The sequence below is a fragment of the Leopardus geoffroyi genome, chromosome B2 (assembly GCF_018350155.1).
Source record: "Leopardus geoffroyi isolate Oge1 chromosome B2, O.geoffroyi_Oge1_pat1.0, whole genome shotgun sequence".
Taxonomy (NCBI): domain Eukaryota; kingdom Metazoa; phylum Chordata; class Mammalia; order Carnivora; family Felidae; genus Leopardus; species Leopardus geoffroyi.
Genome location: NC_059332.1, coordinates 25,645,833 through 25,661,209, shown reverse-complemented (window position 1 = coordinate 25,661,209; position 15,377 = coordinate 25,645,833). Strand labels below are relative to the sequence as shown.

Here is a 15,377-nt window from a genome sequence, read left to right as displayed (position 1 = left end):
GGTCATCATCTTACAGTTCATAAGTTCAAGCCCCACATCAGGCTCCACGCGCCTGCTCGGGATTCTCTGTTCCTTTCTCTCTGCCCCTCCCCCACCTGTGCGCATGTTCTCTCTTGCACGCGCACTCTCTCTCTCTCACTCAAAGAAAATACCAGCGTTTCCTTCAAAAGGCAGTAGTTACTTTAAGAAAATTCTACCCACAGATGACAATCTAATAAGTGGAGCTGGGGGAGGGGGGGGCGGTGAATGTACATGTGACTTTGTTAAGCAGACTTTTCATTTGATCAAATGACTGTTATTCTAAATTAGTTTCTGCCATTTTCAAAAGGTAAACCAATATGTGAAAGTGTTAGCTCCAGTACCAGAGGACAAATTACATATTTTGAAAGCCAGTTTCATCAAGGCTTCAAATAAAAAAGCAGTTTAAGTTTTTCATTTCATTCATCGATAGAATCAAAGTTAAGCTTTTGGGAGTTGTGTCTCCCAGAGGTGAAATATGTAATACTCTGTGAATAAATGCTGTTATTAACCTAGTTAAAATGTGTATCAGTGAAGATTTTTGTAATGACAATATGAATCAAATTTTGATGGAACATGCCCTGTGCAAAAACAATATTCTTACTAAATTAAAAACCTGTGGAGAAGAAATGACTTGGAGCTGGTTATAATATACACACCGATCAGACTGCGATAACAAGTTGCAATATTCTTCCAAGAAACATAGTATGTAGTTGTGCAAACTTAAAAATATTTTTTATATCATCACAACCACAAACTATTTGTGATGAAGCTGCTGATGAAGACAATACACATGTCAACGTGGAAGTACATGCTTTTCCTCTTTGGCGTCTATCAGCAGATGGAATATAGTTACATGTGCTTTATGGAAGAATCATCTTAAATTAGCCTAAAATGTCCAATGATGATATTAACCTTTGAGGTGAGTCTCTTAAATGTCACGTGCATTTTGTTCAAAATCAATTAGAAATGTTTAATCAAAGTATTCAGAGTGGAGTCTCTAAAATAAAATTTTGATGATTTGGAAATCGTCAAACACAAAATTCAAAGCTGTACCTACAAGAACATGGAGAAAGTGACAAAATAACCTGAGCTCAACTGTATACAGGACTGAATTCTGAAAGTCTATAACTGAATTTTGGAATATCCTGGCTGCAGGGGGGGAGGGAAGAATCTTTAGATAGAGTTTCTATTTTTAATTGGATAAATGTATACTCTATATAAGAATCCAATGAAACTGGGTCCAAAAGTTTGTAGCATATAAATTTGGTGAAAACTTGAAAAGAATTATATAGACAAATCATTTGATAAGTTTTGTCCTATAAAAACATTCGGAAAAGAAATACATGTTGTGTGGAGGCAAAACGACCATACATATGGAAATATTCCCACTGAAATATTTACACATTTACACATTTTGTCAACGCAAAATGAACAAATCTTTTAGAATTTCTAAAAAAAGAAAAGGATGAGAGCTTTATTTCAGCTCAAGGGAGGACGACTATTGGGGATACTCGATCTTCATGAAGAGAGTGCTGCAGGGAGGCCATGTGCAATACAGAGTTATGTATGTTTTTTGTTGCATCAAGAGTTACAAATCATCATAACAGAAGACATTACAGAAAATAACAAACTTTCTCTTATGCTTTTAGCATGTGCAAGGTTCAGGCTTCCAGGTATAGATGGGAATTTAGGGAGACTTTTGCTCTTACCTTTAGATTGAAATGTTTCTTCTAGGTTATTTGCTAAGGAAGCAGATGTACAATGTGTGCTGGGGCAGAAAGAGAGCTCATGTTCTGGTTTGATGAAGTCATTCTGACCTTGGTAAAAGTTCAAGTAGAGCTTCCCTGGGAGCCCAGGATCAGGGCCCACAAACTTATTAAAGGTTGAAAATTTGCTTTATCAATTTTAATATGAAAAAAATAGAACTGCGAAGATCCTTATTTTTCACAATTTGCTCTAAACTTACCTAGGTCCCTCAGCACCTGAAAAAAGAGTGTTTTCTCAGTTACAAAAAAAATGCTGTAATCTACAGCAGTTCTGGTTACATAATTTGCAGGATCCAGTGCAAAATGAAAATGAAGGACGCTCTGATCAAAACTTGGGAGATTCAAGATGGTAGTAAGAAAGCATTAAACCAAGTGTGGCCCTTCTGACAAGGGCTCAGAGTGGCTGTAAAGGCCACGTGCCTATGAAGCCAAGAGGCCGTCAACAGACCAGAGTCGATTGACGATGACAGTAATTTCAAATTTGCTAATAATACAATGGATGAAAAATTGTCAAAAATTTCTAATAAGATCATATTGAAAAATAAATGTTTGAGAAATATACCAGTGACATTTCAGCAGATTCGGCTAAGAAGCAAAATATAGGTAGCAAGAATACTCTATTTATTTTTTAAACATTTAGATAATCAGTATATTTTTAAAATTTTGCTTTATGTTTTTTAATTTATGCTACTTAATTTATAATCTTTTGAAAAAAATATATTTCTATTTTTTAATGTTTATTTTATTTTTGACAGAGAGAGAGAAAGAAACAGAACATGAGCGGGGGAGGGCAGAGAGAGAGGGGCACACAAATCCAAAGCAGAGAGAGAGGGAGACACAAAATCTTCTGTCAGCACAGAGCCTGATGTGGGGCTCGAACTCAAGAACTATGAGATCATGACCAGAGCTGAAGTTGTACACTTAACTGACAAGCCACCCAGGCCCCCCTTAAAAAATGTATTTCTGAAGACCACTTTGACAAGAATTATTTTTAGGTCCACTTTTTAAAAAACCAAATTGGCAGTCAGTAAATAAATTTCTAAAAATAAGACAATCAATTCTTTCCTTTCTTTCCTTCTTTCATTCATTCTTTCTTTTTTTTTTTTTTTTAGAGAGAGGGAGAGATGTACAAGTGAGCAAGAGGCAAGAGGGGGTGGAGGGGGAGAGAGAGAGAGAGAGAGAAGTGGGGCTCACCTGATGCGGGACTTGAACTCATGAACCCTAAGATCATGACCTGAGCAGAAACCAAGAGTCGCATGCTCAACTGACTAAGCCACCCAGGCGCCCATGATTTCACACTTTAATATTTCACATTATACAGATGTGTATATGTGTTACATAGGCTTTAGATACTAAAAGAATAATTCTAGGTTTTCAGAAAAATATGTGAATGGTTCTCTAATTTGATTTCAGCTGTGTGTTGATCTATTTCTTCTAAGAATGGGGGAGGAAAAGGAAATGTTACTTCTAAAAAAGAATATTTTTAAGTTAGCTACAAGCTCACAGAGAAGTTCTGACACCTACTTTCAGCATTCATTTCCCTTTGCAGCCCACTACTTTTTAGGAGAGTTACATGTATGCCTGTGAATTTCAAGAAAACTGTAATATAATTGCCCTTGGCATTCTAAGAAAGTATCTAAATGACTGTAAAAAGAAAGGGTTTTTAATGAGATTTGGAACACTTTTCTAACCTTGAGAAGAAAACTTATCTAAAGTTTTATCTACATATTAAAATAATAACAGCAATATATAAGTGGCATTTATCTCAAAAGAGAGCAATGGAAATTAAGTTGGTGTATGTAAAGGGCTCTGCATTTGCTCTAGCTTATCAAAAAACAACTATCAATAAATGGGTCTATTATTGTGTCAATTAGCCACTGTCTTCCACTGTCTTCTCCTGTAAGGTTAGATAGCTATTTCTGCATCTGCTATTAAAATTTTTCTCCTTTGTTCTAAGAATGAGACAGATGATGTTAATTTTATCACGTTGCATTGACTGGATTCCTGGGATAAATTCAACTTTTCCATACTATCCTTATATTATCAAGGCTGTGCTAGCCATGTGCAATGAGTCATTTTTTCGTTTTGTTCTATTTTGTTTTGTTTCATTCTCAGCATATTTTGGCTAAGATTGATTTGTGTCTTGATTGCTACATATAGTTTCGCAGGTTCCATCTGACTGCAAGGCTTGCCCTGTTTACCAAGATCCAAACTGTCGCAGCAAGGGAGTGAATAAAAACATGGCCTCAGTACATTCACAAAATAGTTGGGCCTTAACTGATGATTCCATTCTCCTTTCCTCAGACCATGTATGAAAGCTTCAGAAAGATTAATACGAAGTCAAAGCATTTTATTGAAATAAAGATACTGAAATGCATCCAAGGACAGGCATCTCTCCTGGCTCTGGCCACCATCTGCATGGCCACTGTAGGCCAACAGGCCAAATTCAGACAGGACTATTCCAACCACAACTGTGCCTGCACTGATACTTTAACACTGAGTAGTTTGAAAGAATGAACTGATATAAGAACTTGAGGAGGAAAGAGAATAAGATAGGAGAAATGTGAGAGAACATCCTTGCAGGTATTTATGACAACTTCAAAGGAAAGAACATTCCCAACAAAATATTAGCAGAATGAATTCAACAGTACATTAAAAGGATCATACACCACAGTCATGCGGGGTTTATTCCAGGAATGCAACATCCAGAAATCAATCAACGTGATACATCACATTAACAAAACGAAGGATAAAAATCATATACTCAACCCAATAGATGCAGAAAAAGCATTTGACAAAATTCAACATCCATTCATGACAAAAGTGTTCCTCAACAAAGCAGGTGTGATGGGAACACATCTCAACATAATAAAGGCCATATATGACAAGCCCACAGCTAAAATCATACTCATTGGTGACAAACTGAAAGATTTTTCTCTAACATCAGATGTCAACTGTCAGCACTTGTATTCAACATAGTACTGGAAGTTCCAGCCAAAGCAACTAGGCAGGTAAAATTGTCTCTATTTACAGATGATATGATATCATATATATATATATATATATATATATATATATGTATATATATATATATATATATACATACACACACACATACATATATAACCCTGAGGATTCTACACACACACACACAAAGAACTGTTACAAATGGCAAACAAATTCAGCAAAGTTGCAGGATGTAAAATCAATATACAAAAATCAGTTCTGTTTCTATACACTAATAACAAATGATCAGAAAGAGAAATTAAGAAAACAATCCTATTACAATTGCACCAAAAAGAATAAAATACCTAGGTATAAATTTAGCCAAGGAGGTGAAAGACTGGTACACTGAAATCTATAAGCCATTGATGAAATAAATTGAAGACACATACATAAAATGACATTCTGTGCTCATGGGTTGGAAGAATTAATACTGTTAAAATAGCCATGCTACTCAAAGCAATATACAGATTCAATGTAACCCCTATCAAAATCCTGGGGAAATGTTTTGGAGAAATAGAACAAACAATCCTATGATGTGTGTGGAACCACAGAAAACCCCAAAGAGTCGAAGCTATTTTGAGAATGAACGGAGCTGGAGGCATCACACTTCCTAATTTCAAACTATATTACAAAGCTATAGTAATCAAACTGTATGGTATTGGGTCTGAAAACAAAACCAGACACAGATTAAAGATAGATTAACAGAAGATTAACATGGATATTAACAGAAACAAACCCACATATGTATGGTCAATTAATTCACAACAAAGAATCCCAGACTACACAACAGGGAAAGAACAGTCTCTTCAATAGTGTTGGGAAAACACAGCCACATGCAATGAATGATTCTGGACCGCTGTCTTACACTATACACAAAAATTAACTCAAAATAAGTTAAAGATTTAAACGTAAGATCTGAAACCATAAAACTCCTAAAAGAAAACATGAGGCGGGGGGGTGAGCTCCTTGACATTGGTCTTGGCAATGATTTTTTTGTATATGACATCAAAAGCAAAGACAACAAAAGCAGAAACAAGTGGTACTACTTCAAACTAAAAAGTTTCCATACCATGATGGTAAAGGAAACCATCACCAAAAATGGTCTCCTATGGAATGGTATGAAAAGGTACGACAAGGTAACCTATAAAATGGGAGAAAATATTTGCAAATCATACATCTAAGAAGAACTCATATCTATATATCTATCTACCTCTATCTACCTATCTATCTATATAAAACATATAGATATGTTTTATATAGATAGGTAGATAGGTAGATAGGTAGATAGGTAGATAGATATAGGTATATATATGACTCATACAACTCAACAGCAAAACAAACAACCCAATTCAAAACTGGGGAGAGTAACTGAATAGACATTTTGCCAAAGAAGACATCCAGATGGCCAACAGACAACTGAAAAGATGCTCAGCATCACTCATCATCAGGGAAATGCAAATCAGAACCACAATGAGATAATCAACTCATAACTATTAGAAAGATTATATCAAAAAGATGAGAAATCCCAAGTGTTGGCAAGTATGTACAGAAAAGGGAACCCCTCTGCACTGTTAGTGGAATTGTAAATTGGTGAAACCATATGCTTCAGCAATTACACTTCTGGATACATACCCAAAGGAAATGAATCACTATCTCAAAGAGATATCTGCACCCCCATGTCCACTGCGGCATTATATAAAATAGCCAAGACATGGAAACAACCTAAGTGCCCAATGATGGATAAATGGATAAAGAAAATGTGGTAAACACACACACACACACACACACACACACACACACACACACACACACGATTATTATTCAGCCATAAAAAAAGAAGGAAATCCTGCCATTTGTGACAACATGGATGGACCTTTAGGGCATTATGCTAATGAAATAAGAGAAAGACAAATACTATATGATCTCACTTACATAGAGAATCTAAAACAAGGGGTAAAACCCCCAAATTCATAGATACAGAGAACAGATTGGTGGTTGCCAGAGGTGAGGGCTGGGGCAAAGGTGAGTGAAATGGGTGAAGATGGTCAGACTTCCAGGCATAAACTTCCAGGTATACGAAATAAATCTTGGGCATAGAATGCACAGCATGGTGACTATATTCTTTTTAAAAGGAAAGAACAGACCCCGCACACCCTACAAACTCAATTCCACAATATTTAAATGTAACAAAGCATTTCTTTCCTGTACACAGTTTTTAAATAATTTTTCCTGATTATGTAAGAATACACATTCGTTGTAGAAAAAATTTAAATATATATGTATATATATACATATATATGTATATAAACACATATCTTGCTTATTATTTTTTGGATATATATCTATATCTATAGATAGATGATAGATAGATATAGATATAGATAGATATAGATATAGATATAGATATAGATATAGATATAGATATAGATATATATCTACAATCCTGGAACCTATTTTAAACATGTTAGCGTGTAAATTTCTTGCAGTTCTACTCACCTGAAGCCAATGGGATTTGGGATCTGCTCAAGATGATCCTAACAGCCGGATTCTGGGTCATGCCCACTATGGAACAGATCTTAAGAAACGGCAGTGAAATCCCAGCATGGAAAGGAGCTCAGTAGCGCGCGACCCCACGACTCGGGAGACATTCCTAGGTGCACCCAATCCCTGCTCCAATGGCCGCCCCTCCTGGGATTCTTCATCCCCCGTGCCCTGGTCCCCGCCTCCACCTGCCAGGAACCCCCGGCTCCGTGCTGCCCACCAGCGGGCATGTACGATCAGGATCAGCTGGTGCGCGAGATCCGCAGTCCATCCATTTCCACCCAGGCTGTCCGGCCCGGCCGCCGCCTCCCTGCAGTCAACGCGCAGAGGGGGCCGCTGGCCGCCACTACCCGGTGCGCAGGGCCTCCAAGCTTCCGACGCCTACAAGCTCAGTGAGGCCACAGCCTTGAGGCCCCTCCTCTGAAAACTGAGGCTGAATCGAAGGAGGCGGGGCCTCGCAGCACCTTCCCTCCAGCCGTCCTGGAGGGGTGTGCCCCCTAGCGGGTTGCCTGGAGCCCGGCTCTAGTTTCACACTCAGGGCCCTTGTTCAGGATCCAGTTTCATGTGTTTTCGGGGCTAGAATTGTCCCAGCCCCGCTTTTCCGGATGGTAAAACAGAAGCCAAGAGGCGAGACTTCCCGTTGGAGGCTGGAACATTTCCTGCTCTCTGGCGCAGCTTTGCTGATTGTCCTGGCGGGAGCTTCGATCTCCACTCAGCCCACCAGAAGGAGAAGTTTGGAGTTCTGTCCCTTTGCTGGTTGCAAGAAATTGTTCACGTTACTTAACTTGCTGGGCCTCAGATTCCTCCTGGGTTTATTCATTGCTGAGGATCAAATAAAATAATCTATGTAAAACACCTAATGCAAATCAGGTGCTTGGTAAACCTTTGTGAATGGGTGGGACCAACTTCTTCCTAGAATTAAATTCTGGGAGGATTTTATGTTGTAGATCCTTACAGGAAACTGCAGAACATAATGGAAATGTCTTCTGGTGCAGTTTCATAAAAGATGTGGAAACATTATTCAGGTGACTGTGCCTCTTACTAAAATTAGATATTGAGTGACCATTCAAAGGCAATTTGATAGCTACAGTTTTAGAGACAATTCTGTGGGAGCTCTTAGAGCAGCATGCATGTTGTTTATTCTGTGTGCGTTGTGACTTTTCACATGGTTAAGATCTTACTGTATTATAGGTCTATAGGTCTAGTGGTCTGACGGCCAATGTTCACGTTTGTAACTTACTACTGACACAGCCTGACAGTTCTCCAGAGAGCAGCAAACACACACAGTGCTGGGGCACGGCAGGTGGGGGGGTGGGGATAGGGGTATGACAGTGACCCAACCAGCAACCCCACATAGCCCCTCTTTTGTCTTCTCAAACCACTCATAAACATTGTTTCATTCAGACCCGGCTGATGAAATTATGAAACGTGGTTTGTGAGCAAATGGTTAAGAATTCTTGAGACGTTTTTGGTGCAAAAAGGTGATTTTTATTATAGCATATAGAGAGGACCAGTGGGCAGAAAGAGCTGCCCTGGGATTGTGAGGAGTGACTGATTATATACTTCTAAGTTTGTAGGGGGAGGGGATAGAGATAAGTTTTTAAGGAATTTTGAAGCAAGGCTTTTAGGACCTTGAGGGGCTAGCTGCTAAGATAAGGTTGCTTTTCACTTTAATAAAACATAAACATTAAGGCACTAAGGCAGCATGAATTTCTTTAGGAAGGTCACACTCTGTATGTTTCAGGTGTTTACCAGCCGGCTGCAAGCTGCAAGGAGATTTAATTTTAAGCTACATTTCTCTTGCCTTTGTTTCCCTCATCACCAGCCTCTCCCCACAGCTAAGCTGTTGGCTTGGGTACAATGGAGAAAGCGGACCAGCAACAGAAGGGAAATACGAATCCCATCAGGGAAGTTCTGATTGCATCAGGATAGGTCCTGGACGAAGTCCTTGAGGGTGTCCCCAAAACACAGCACAGCCCTCCCACTTGAACCTGAACCTCACCTGTCGATAGGTTCCAGTGTCACTGAGCACGGTGATCATGTTTCTAGCAAGTAACACAAGTGGCCACAGAAACCTTAGCCACCTTGTCTCTAATACTTGCAGTAAAACAAAATTGTCTGGTATTTACAACTCAGGATGTGGACTTAGACTCCACCACTGTGAACAGAACCTGCCTAATCATCTCCGGCCCCTGGTGGCAATTTAAAATGTTCAGGGAGAGGTGCCTGGGTGGCTCAGTTGGTTGAGTGTCTGACTTCGGCTCAGGTCATGATCTCATGGTTCATGGGTTCCAGCCCCGCATTAGGCTCTGTGCTGAGGGCTGGGAACCTGGAGCCTGCTTTGGATTCTGCATCTCCTTCTCTCACTACCCCTCCCCCTCTCACACTCTGTAACTCTCCCTCAAAATAAATAATAAAAACAATTTAAAAATTAAAAAAAAAAGTTCAGGGAAACTGGCTGTTGGCCATCTGAACAGGTGTGTGACCACAGATCTCTAGGATTGCAAGCTACAATCACAGAAAAAAAGCAGAAACACAGGTGGCCAATGGGACTGCTTTCTCTCCTAAGTTAACTGCTCTCCCTGCTTCTCTGCAGACTTCTGGGACACTTGCTTGCAACAAGTTTTGGGATACAGCTCACCACAGGGGGTCTCCAAGGCCTGCAGCTCCTCACAGGGTGTGTCACTGACAGTGCCACCGAATAGAGAAGAGAGAGGCACTAGGTACCCTCTTGTGCCTGGAAAAGAGCCACACTCTGCCCAAGTGAAGACCTGAGGGCCTCGCGGCTACGAGCATGGATGGGACCTCTCAGAGCAGGGGGATTTGCTAAGCAGCTAGTGCTGGCCCGGCCGACATGAGCACAGACCTTCCTGAATGGCAGTTTCAGATCCTAGAGAACATCAGACATGTGAACACACGAACATACACGAGTCCAGAACATGGGATTTCAAAACGGGGCCTTTTATTTTTGGATTGTCACCAAAGGTCACTTTGCACTGTAGGCACATTGTGAAGTGTCAGAGGAAAAGTGGGTCAGCAGGAGAGAGGAGAAGGACCACGAACAGTGCCAACCATCTCCTTATGGGGAGGAGAATCGGCCACAGAACAGGATACTGTTGGTTTTGCTGTGCTGGATGAAGAAAAGGAAGGGGTGGTCGGCACAGAACCTGGGCATGATTCTTGCACATCGCAACATCATGATGGCCGCAGTGGCGGCCGCGGCCTCCGTGCCTTCCTCGTTGACCTCCACAAAGGACTTGTGCACCACCCTGGACAGATACAGGTCTTTCCTGGATGACATTCCAGAAAAGTCTGCCTTGGCCTGCTCGAAGGCATCGGTCATGCCCAGCGTACAAAGGACATTCTCCATGTTGTAATTCTCCTCCAGTTTGAATCTAGGGAGGAACACTTCCACCTCTTCTTCATCCAGCATGTCTGGCCTCGTCCATTCTGTGAATTTCTCATAAGTGATTTCTTTCTCCACCTAGAAGAGAGTTGAAGATTTTTAGATACAGACCCGTGCTGCCCAACAGAACTATCTGCTGGGATGTGAATGCTCTGGGCTTTGCGGGGCGAGACAACAGTAACAGGAAGTGACAACAGCTTTAGAAACTGTTCACACGATCCCCTTGCCATCATAGCGTTTTTACTGCTCAGCATTTGTTACCGTTTTCAAATCGATGTTTTCATCTGGAAGCATGATGATCATATTCAGCTCTTTACCCACATAGGGAAGCACCAGAATTTGGGTGAATATTTCTCCAATATAGGTTATTTTAAAGGTGGATTTTTTAAACATCATTTGCACAGGTTTCTCCTCATTCTAAAATGGAAACAGATAAATGTTAGGTTGAAATAAGACCCCGTGGACACATTGGACAAATCGACAGAACTGGCCAGCCTGGGTTCTACAAACACTTACTTCCCTGGTTTACAGAATAGCACCTCAGCCCCCTCTTTTGCCAGCCCATCTTCATTGCCTCAGCCTGCAAACCCTGGGGTACTCAGGGCTCAGTCCTTACACTGCTTGTCTCCTGGTGACCTCAATCCTGTGACTTTAAACAGAATCCCCCAACTTAGATTTCTAGCTGGGACTTCTCCCATGTACTCCACATATATTACACTCCCAAACATCTTACTGCTTACTTGGGACCTGCATTTGTACATTAAAGAAACCTCCAATGTCATATGTCACACTGGGCTCTTCATATTCCCTTCCAGGCCTGCTCTACCTACAATTTTCTTCATCTCAAGTGATGGCAATGCCACTCATCCCATTGTCAAAAACTAAGGAGTACCCCTGACTCCTGTCTTTCACCACACAATGGACTCATTAACAAATCACATTGGCTCTGCTTTTAAAATATTAACATAAATGAGATCACACCTTTCTGCAGCTCCCCCTCTACTCCCAGGGAGTAAAAAAGCTCAAGTCCTTAAAAAGACCTGCAATTCTGACAAGAGCTTGTCCCGCATGCCCTGTGCTCCCATCTCCCTTTGCCCCTTGATGGTTCCATGGTCAATCCCAACAAGTTCGACCCCAAAACCTGGAGAGCCCACCTGAAACCGTACCCCCATCCACAACCTGTGTCCCTCCTCTGTGTCTGTCTCTGGATCACTACCACTATCTCATACACTCTTCTTTTCTTATTTACGCTGTCTCACCCCCAGAAAGACATAATCTTCACGGGAGGGATGAGTCACTGGTTTTGTACACACTGTGATAGTACCTTGCACGAAGCCTGGTCTCAAACCAACATCTGCTGAATAAATGGATAAACAACTAAAGGACAGGAAAACTGAAAGGACCAGGCAAAATGAACACATCTTACTGCATTTGCCACCAGTGCATCCCCAGCCAGGCAGTAAGAAAGACCCAAGGACAGCAACCACATCTCAGCCAACAGCCCTCCTCCGCTCCTGATTCATGTGCAGTGTAAGACCTACAGCTGCTGTGAATCTGTCTGGCCCCAAGCTGCAGTCCCCAGTTCTCTGGGGCAGCACATTATTCTGTATTAGATGGAAGAAACTTCTGTTACCGCCTTCCATTGGTGCCTCTCAAAGGCTCGCCTGAACTGGCCTCAGCCACACCTGCCCCCTCGTTCCTCATTCCTCATTCAGTCCTCGGCCAGTTATCAGCACACTTGTTCTATAACAGGCCAGGTAGTAAATATTTTCAGCTTTATGGACCATACAGTTTCTGTCCCAACTGCTCAACTCTACAGTTGTAGCGTGAAATATCTAAACAAATAGATGTGCCTGTGTTCCATTAAAACTTTATTTAAAAAAAAAAAAAAAAGTGGTGGGCTGGCTTTGACCTCAGGGTGCATGCGGTTTGCCAAGCCTTGCCTGAGGCAATTTCTCCTTCTACCCATCCAGGGCTCAAAGCCCCTAGTCTTAGAATATAAAAGGATCCAATCTCAGAAAGGGAATGATTCATTAAATACACAACTGTGTATATAAATTTAATCTTATTTAGAAATAAAGGCATTTTAAAAATCCAGATGAACTAAAATCTGTTCACTTTCAGGCACAACGACCTCCACCCCCCAAAGGCCTGTGCACTCAACACCTACTACCCTCCTTCTGTCTTTCTCCACTGGGGAGATGAGGAAGCAAGACAGAAGTCTTCACCTCCCCCCAGCTATGGCAGAAGCCACACCTGACAGAAGACCTAACTCTGGCCCATGAGATACAGAAGACAGGTTTCACTTTCTGAATGTCAGAACCCTGAAGGAGGCTTTGCTCTGCCTTTTGTCCTTTCCCTTCCTCCTGCCTGGATGACAGATACCATGACGGTGACCCTGAAAAAGGGCCACGTGCTAAGCATAGCAGAGCAGGAAGAGAGACAGTTGGTTCCCTGGGAGCACCTGCCACCCCGGTACCCCGGCAGCCCTACTCTCTGCCCACCTGCAGGTCTCTGCTAGGGGACATGAACTTTCCATGAATCAAGTCCTAATATACATCTTATTAAAGATTAATTTCAAGGAAAGAAATAATTTCCCCAGGTGAAAACAGGGCAACTCATTTCAGAATAAAGCTCAAAGGGGGGCAGCTGGGTGACTCAGTCAGTTAAGCATCTGACTTCAGCTCAGATCCTGATGTCACAGCTCATGGGTTCGAGCCCTGTGTCGGGCTCTGTGCTGACAGCTTGGCGCCTGGAACCTGGAGCCTGCTTGGGATTCGGTGTCTCCTTCTCTCTCTGTCCCTCCCCCACTCGTATTCTGCCTCCCTCCTTCAAAAATAAACATTAAAAAAAATTAAAAAAAAAAAGAATAGGAGCACCTGCATGGCTCAGTCGGTTGAGCATCCAACTTTGGCTCAGGTCATGATCTCATGGTTCGTGGGCTCAAGCCCCAAATCAGGCTCTGTGCTAAGAGCTCGCTCAGAGCTTGGAGCCTGCTTCGGATTCTGTGTTTCCTTCTCTCTCTGCCCCTCCCCTGATTGTACTCTCTTTGTCTCTCAAAAATAAATGTAAAAAAAAGTTTTTTTCTTTAAAGAATAAAGCTCAAAGGAAAATACATTTCTTGAGAAACTGAAAGTTCAGGCTCATGTCTGCTTAGAAGATCTAACTCATGGTCAGTGATCCAGAACAGGCTGTAAGTGATCTATTCTGTCTACTTAAGGTGTATGTGCAAAAATCTCTACAGTTAAAGATAATTTAAAAAGAAAGAATATGCTAGATTCGGTGACAGAAAAAATATAAGGCCACCACAAATAACCTCTTCAAATGTGGGGATAGCTCAACATGATGTCTATCCTATATACATGTCCTTTTGTTTGCTTGTTTTTAAACAAAAATTAGTGTTTGTTATCCTTATCATCCAAACAAGACTGCAAATGGGACATGTGTTCAGTATTTATTGAGTACCAACTACATGCCCGGCACTTATGAGACAGCCATCTATCTGCCCTCCTCAGGTGGTGCTGGGTCTCCAACCTCTGCAGTGCTACCCTGAGGACCCACAGGGGGCACTGTGGCCACTGAGAGGAGTGGGACAGAAATCCCCACGGGGAAGGAGGACTGTTAGGGCAGGTTTCCAGATGCTCCTGGAAAGGAAGGAATATATAGGTACTCATGGCAATGAAGACAGAGAAATGGAGATAAATGGGTAGGATCCAGGTCTGCAAAGAACCTTATATACCATATTTTGGTCTTAACTTTATCTCAAAAGTTCTAGAAAGCCAAAAAGACCTTAAGACTGACAACTGACATCAGATTTGTGACTGTAAACAGAACACCTGGCAACAGTATGGCAGGTGACATGGGGAGCCAGACCGGAAGCCTCTGAGTTCAGAGCTACTTTTGATGACACAGCAAAGGAGAAAGGGAAGGCGTGATGGGGAGCCCTTATGCTGGACTGCCGAAGGCCATACAGGCCACAAGCTACTTGAGATGACCTTTCTTGCATGTTTTAAAAACCAGAGTGAACACAGGGACTGTTTCCAAGAATCTCCTTTGTTAATGTGAAATATTTACCTTGCTGACTTTAAATGGTCTTTCTGTGGTCTGGCTTTTGTTAAACTGACTATCCCAGTTTCCTTTGAAATAGATGGCATTCACGAGAATCAGGTTCGTCACTGGGTCAACTGAACCTGGAGATAACAACTGTGTGATTTTACCTGAAAAGAAGAATTAAAAAATCAATGAATTTCCCAATGGTCAGAGAAAGACAAATACCATGTGATCTCACTAATATGTGGAATCCAAGAAACAAAAGAAAGGAACAAAGGGGAAAAAAGAGAGGGAGAGACAAACCAAAACAACAGACTCTTAACTATAGAGAACAAACTGATGGTTACCAGTGGGATGTGGGCAGGGGACAAGTTGAAACAGGTAAAGGGGATTAAAAGAACACTTATCTTGATGAGCACTGAGGAATGCACAGAAGTGTCGAATCAGTATACTGTACACCTGAAACTAGTATTATGCTGTATGTTAACTAACTCGAATTTAAATTAAAAAAAAAAAGAGTTTCCTGATGCATTCATCAGGGATAATATTTAGATTGGGCAATCCCCTTGTGAGGTACACAGATAAAG

The 15,377-nt window shown here is 41.4% G+C and overlaps 1 protein-coding gene and 1 long non-coding RNA gene across 7 annotated transcripts in view; both read right to left on the bottom strand.

Moving 5' to 3' along the window:
* LOC123608112 overlaps positions 1-7,920 on the bottom strand; it is a 41,976-nt gene extending 34,056 nt beyond the window's left edge. The window contains exon 1 of the long non-coding RNA XR_006717103.1: positions 7,290-7,920. This is a non-coding gene — a long non-coding RNA (uncharacterized LOC123608112). The remainder of the gene's footprint in view (positions 1-7,289) is intronic.
* A 2,354-nt stretch (positions 7,921-10,274) lies between these two features.
* The window catches only part of SERPINB6 (serpin family B member 6), a 44,868-nt gene continuing 39,765 nt past the window's right edge, over positions 10,275-15,377 (bottom strand). For all 6 annotated transcript variants that reach the window (XM_045497587.1, XM_045497590.1, XM_045497584.1 and 3 more), the window contains 3 exons: positions 14,815-14,957; positions 11,002-11,157; positions 10,275-10,818 (listed from right to left, as the gene is read on the bottom strand). In XM_045497587.1, coding sequence (XP_045353543.1) covers positions 10,414-10,818; positions 11,002-11,157; positions 14,815-14,957 — 704 coding nt within the window. In that variant the 3' untranslated portion in view covers positions 10,275-10,413. The remainder of the gene's footprint in view (positions 10,819-11,001; positions 11,158-14,814; positions 14,958-15,377) is intronic.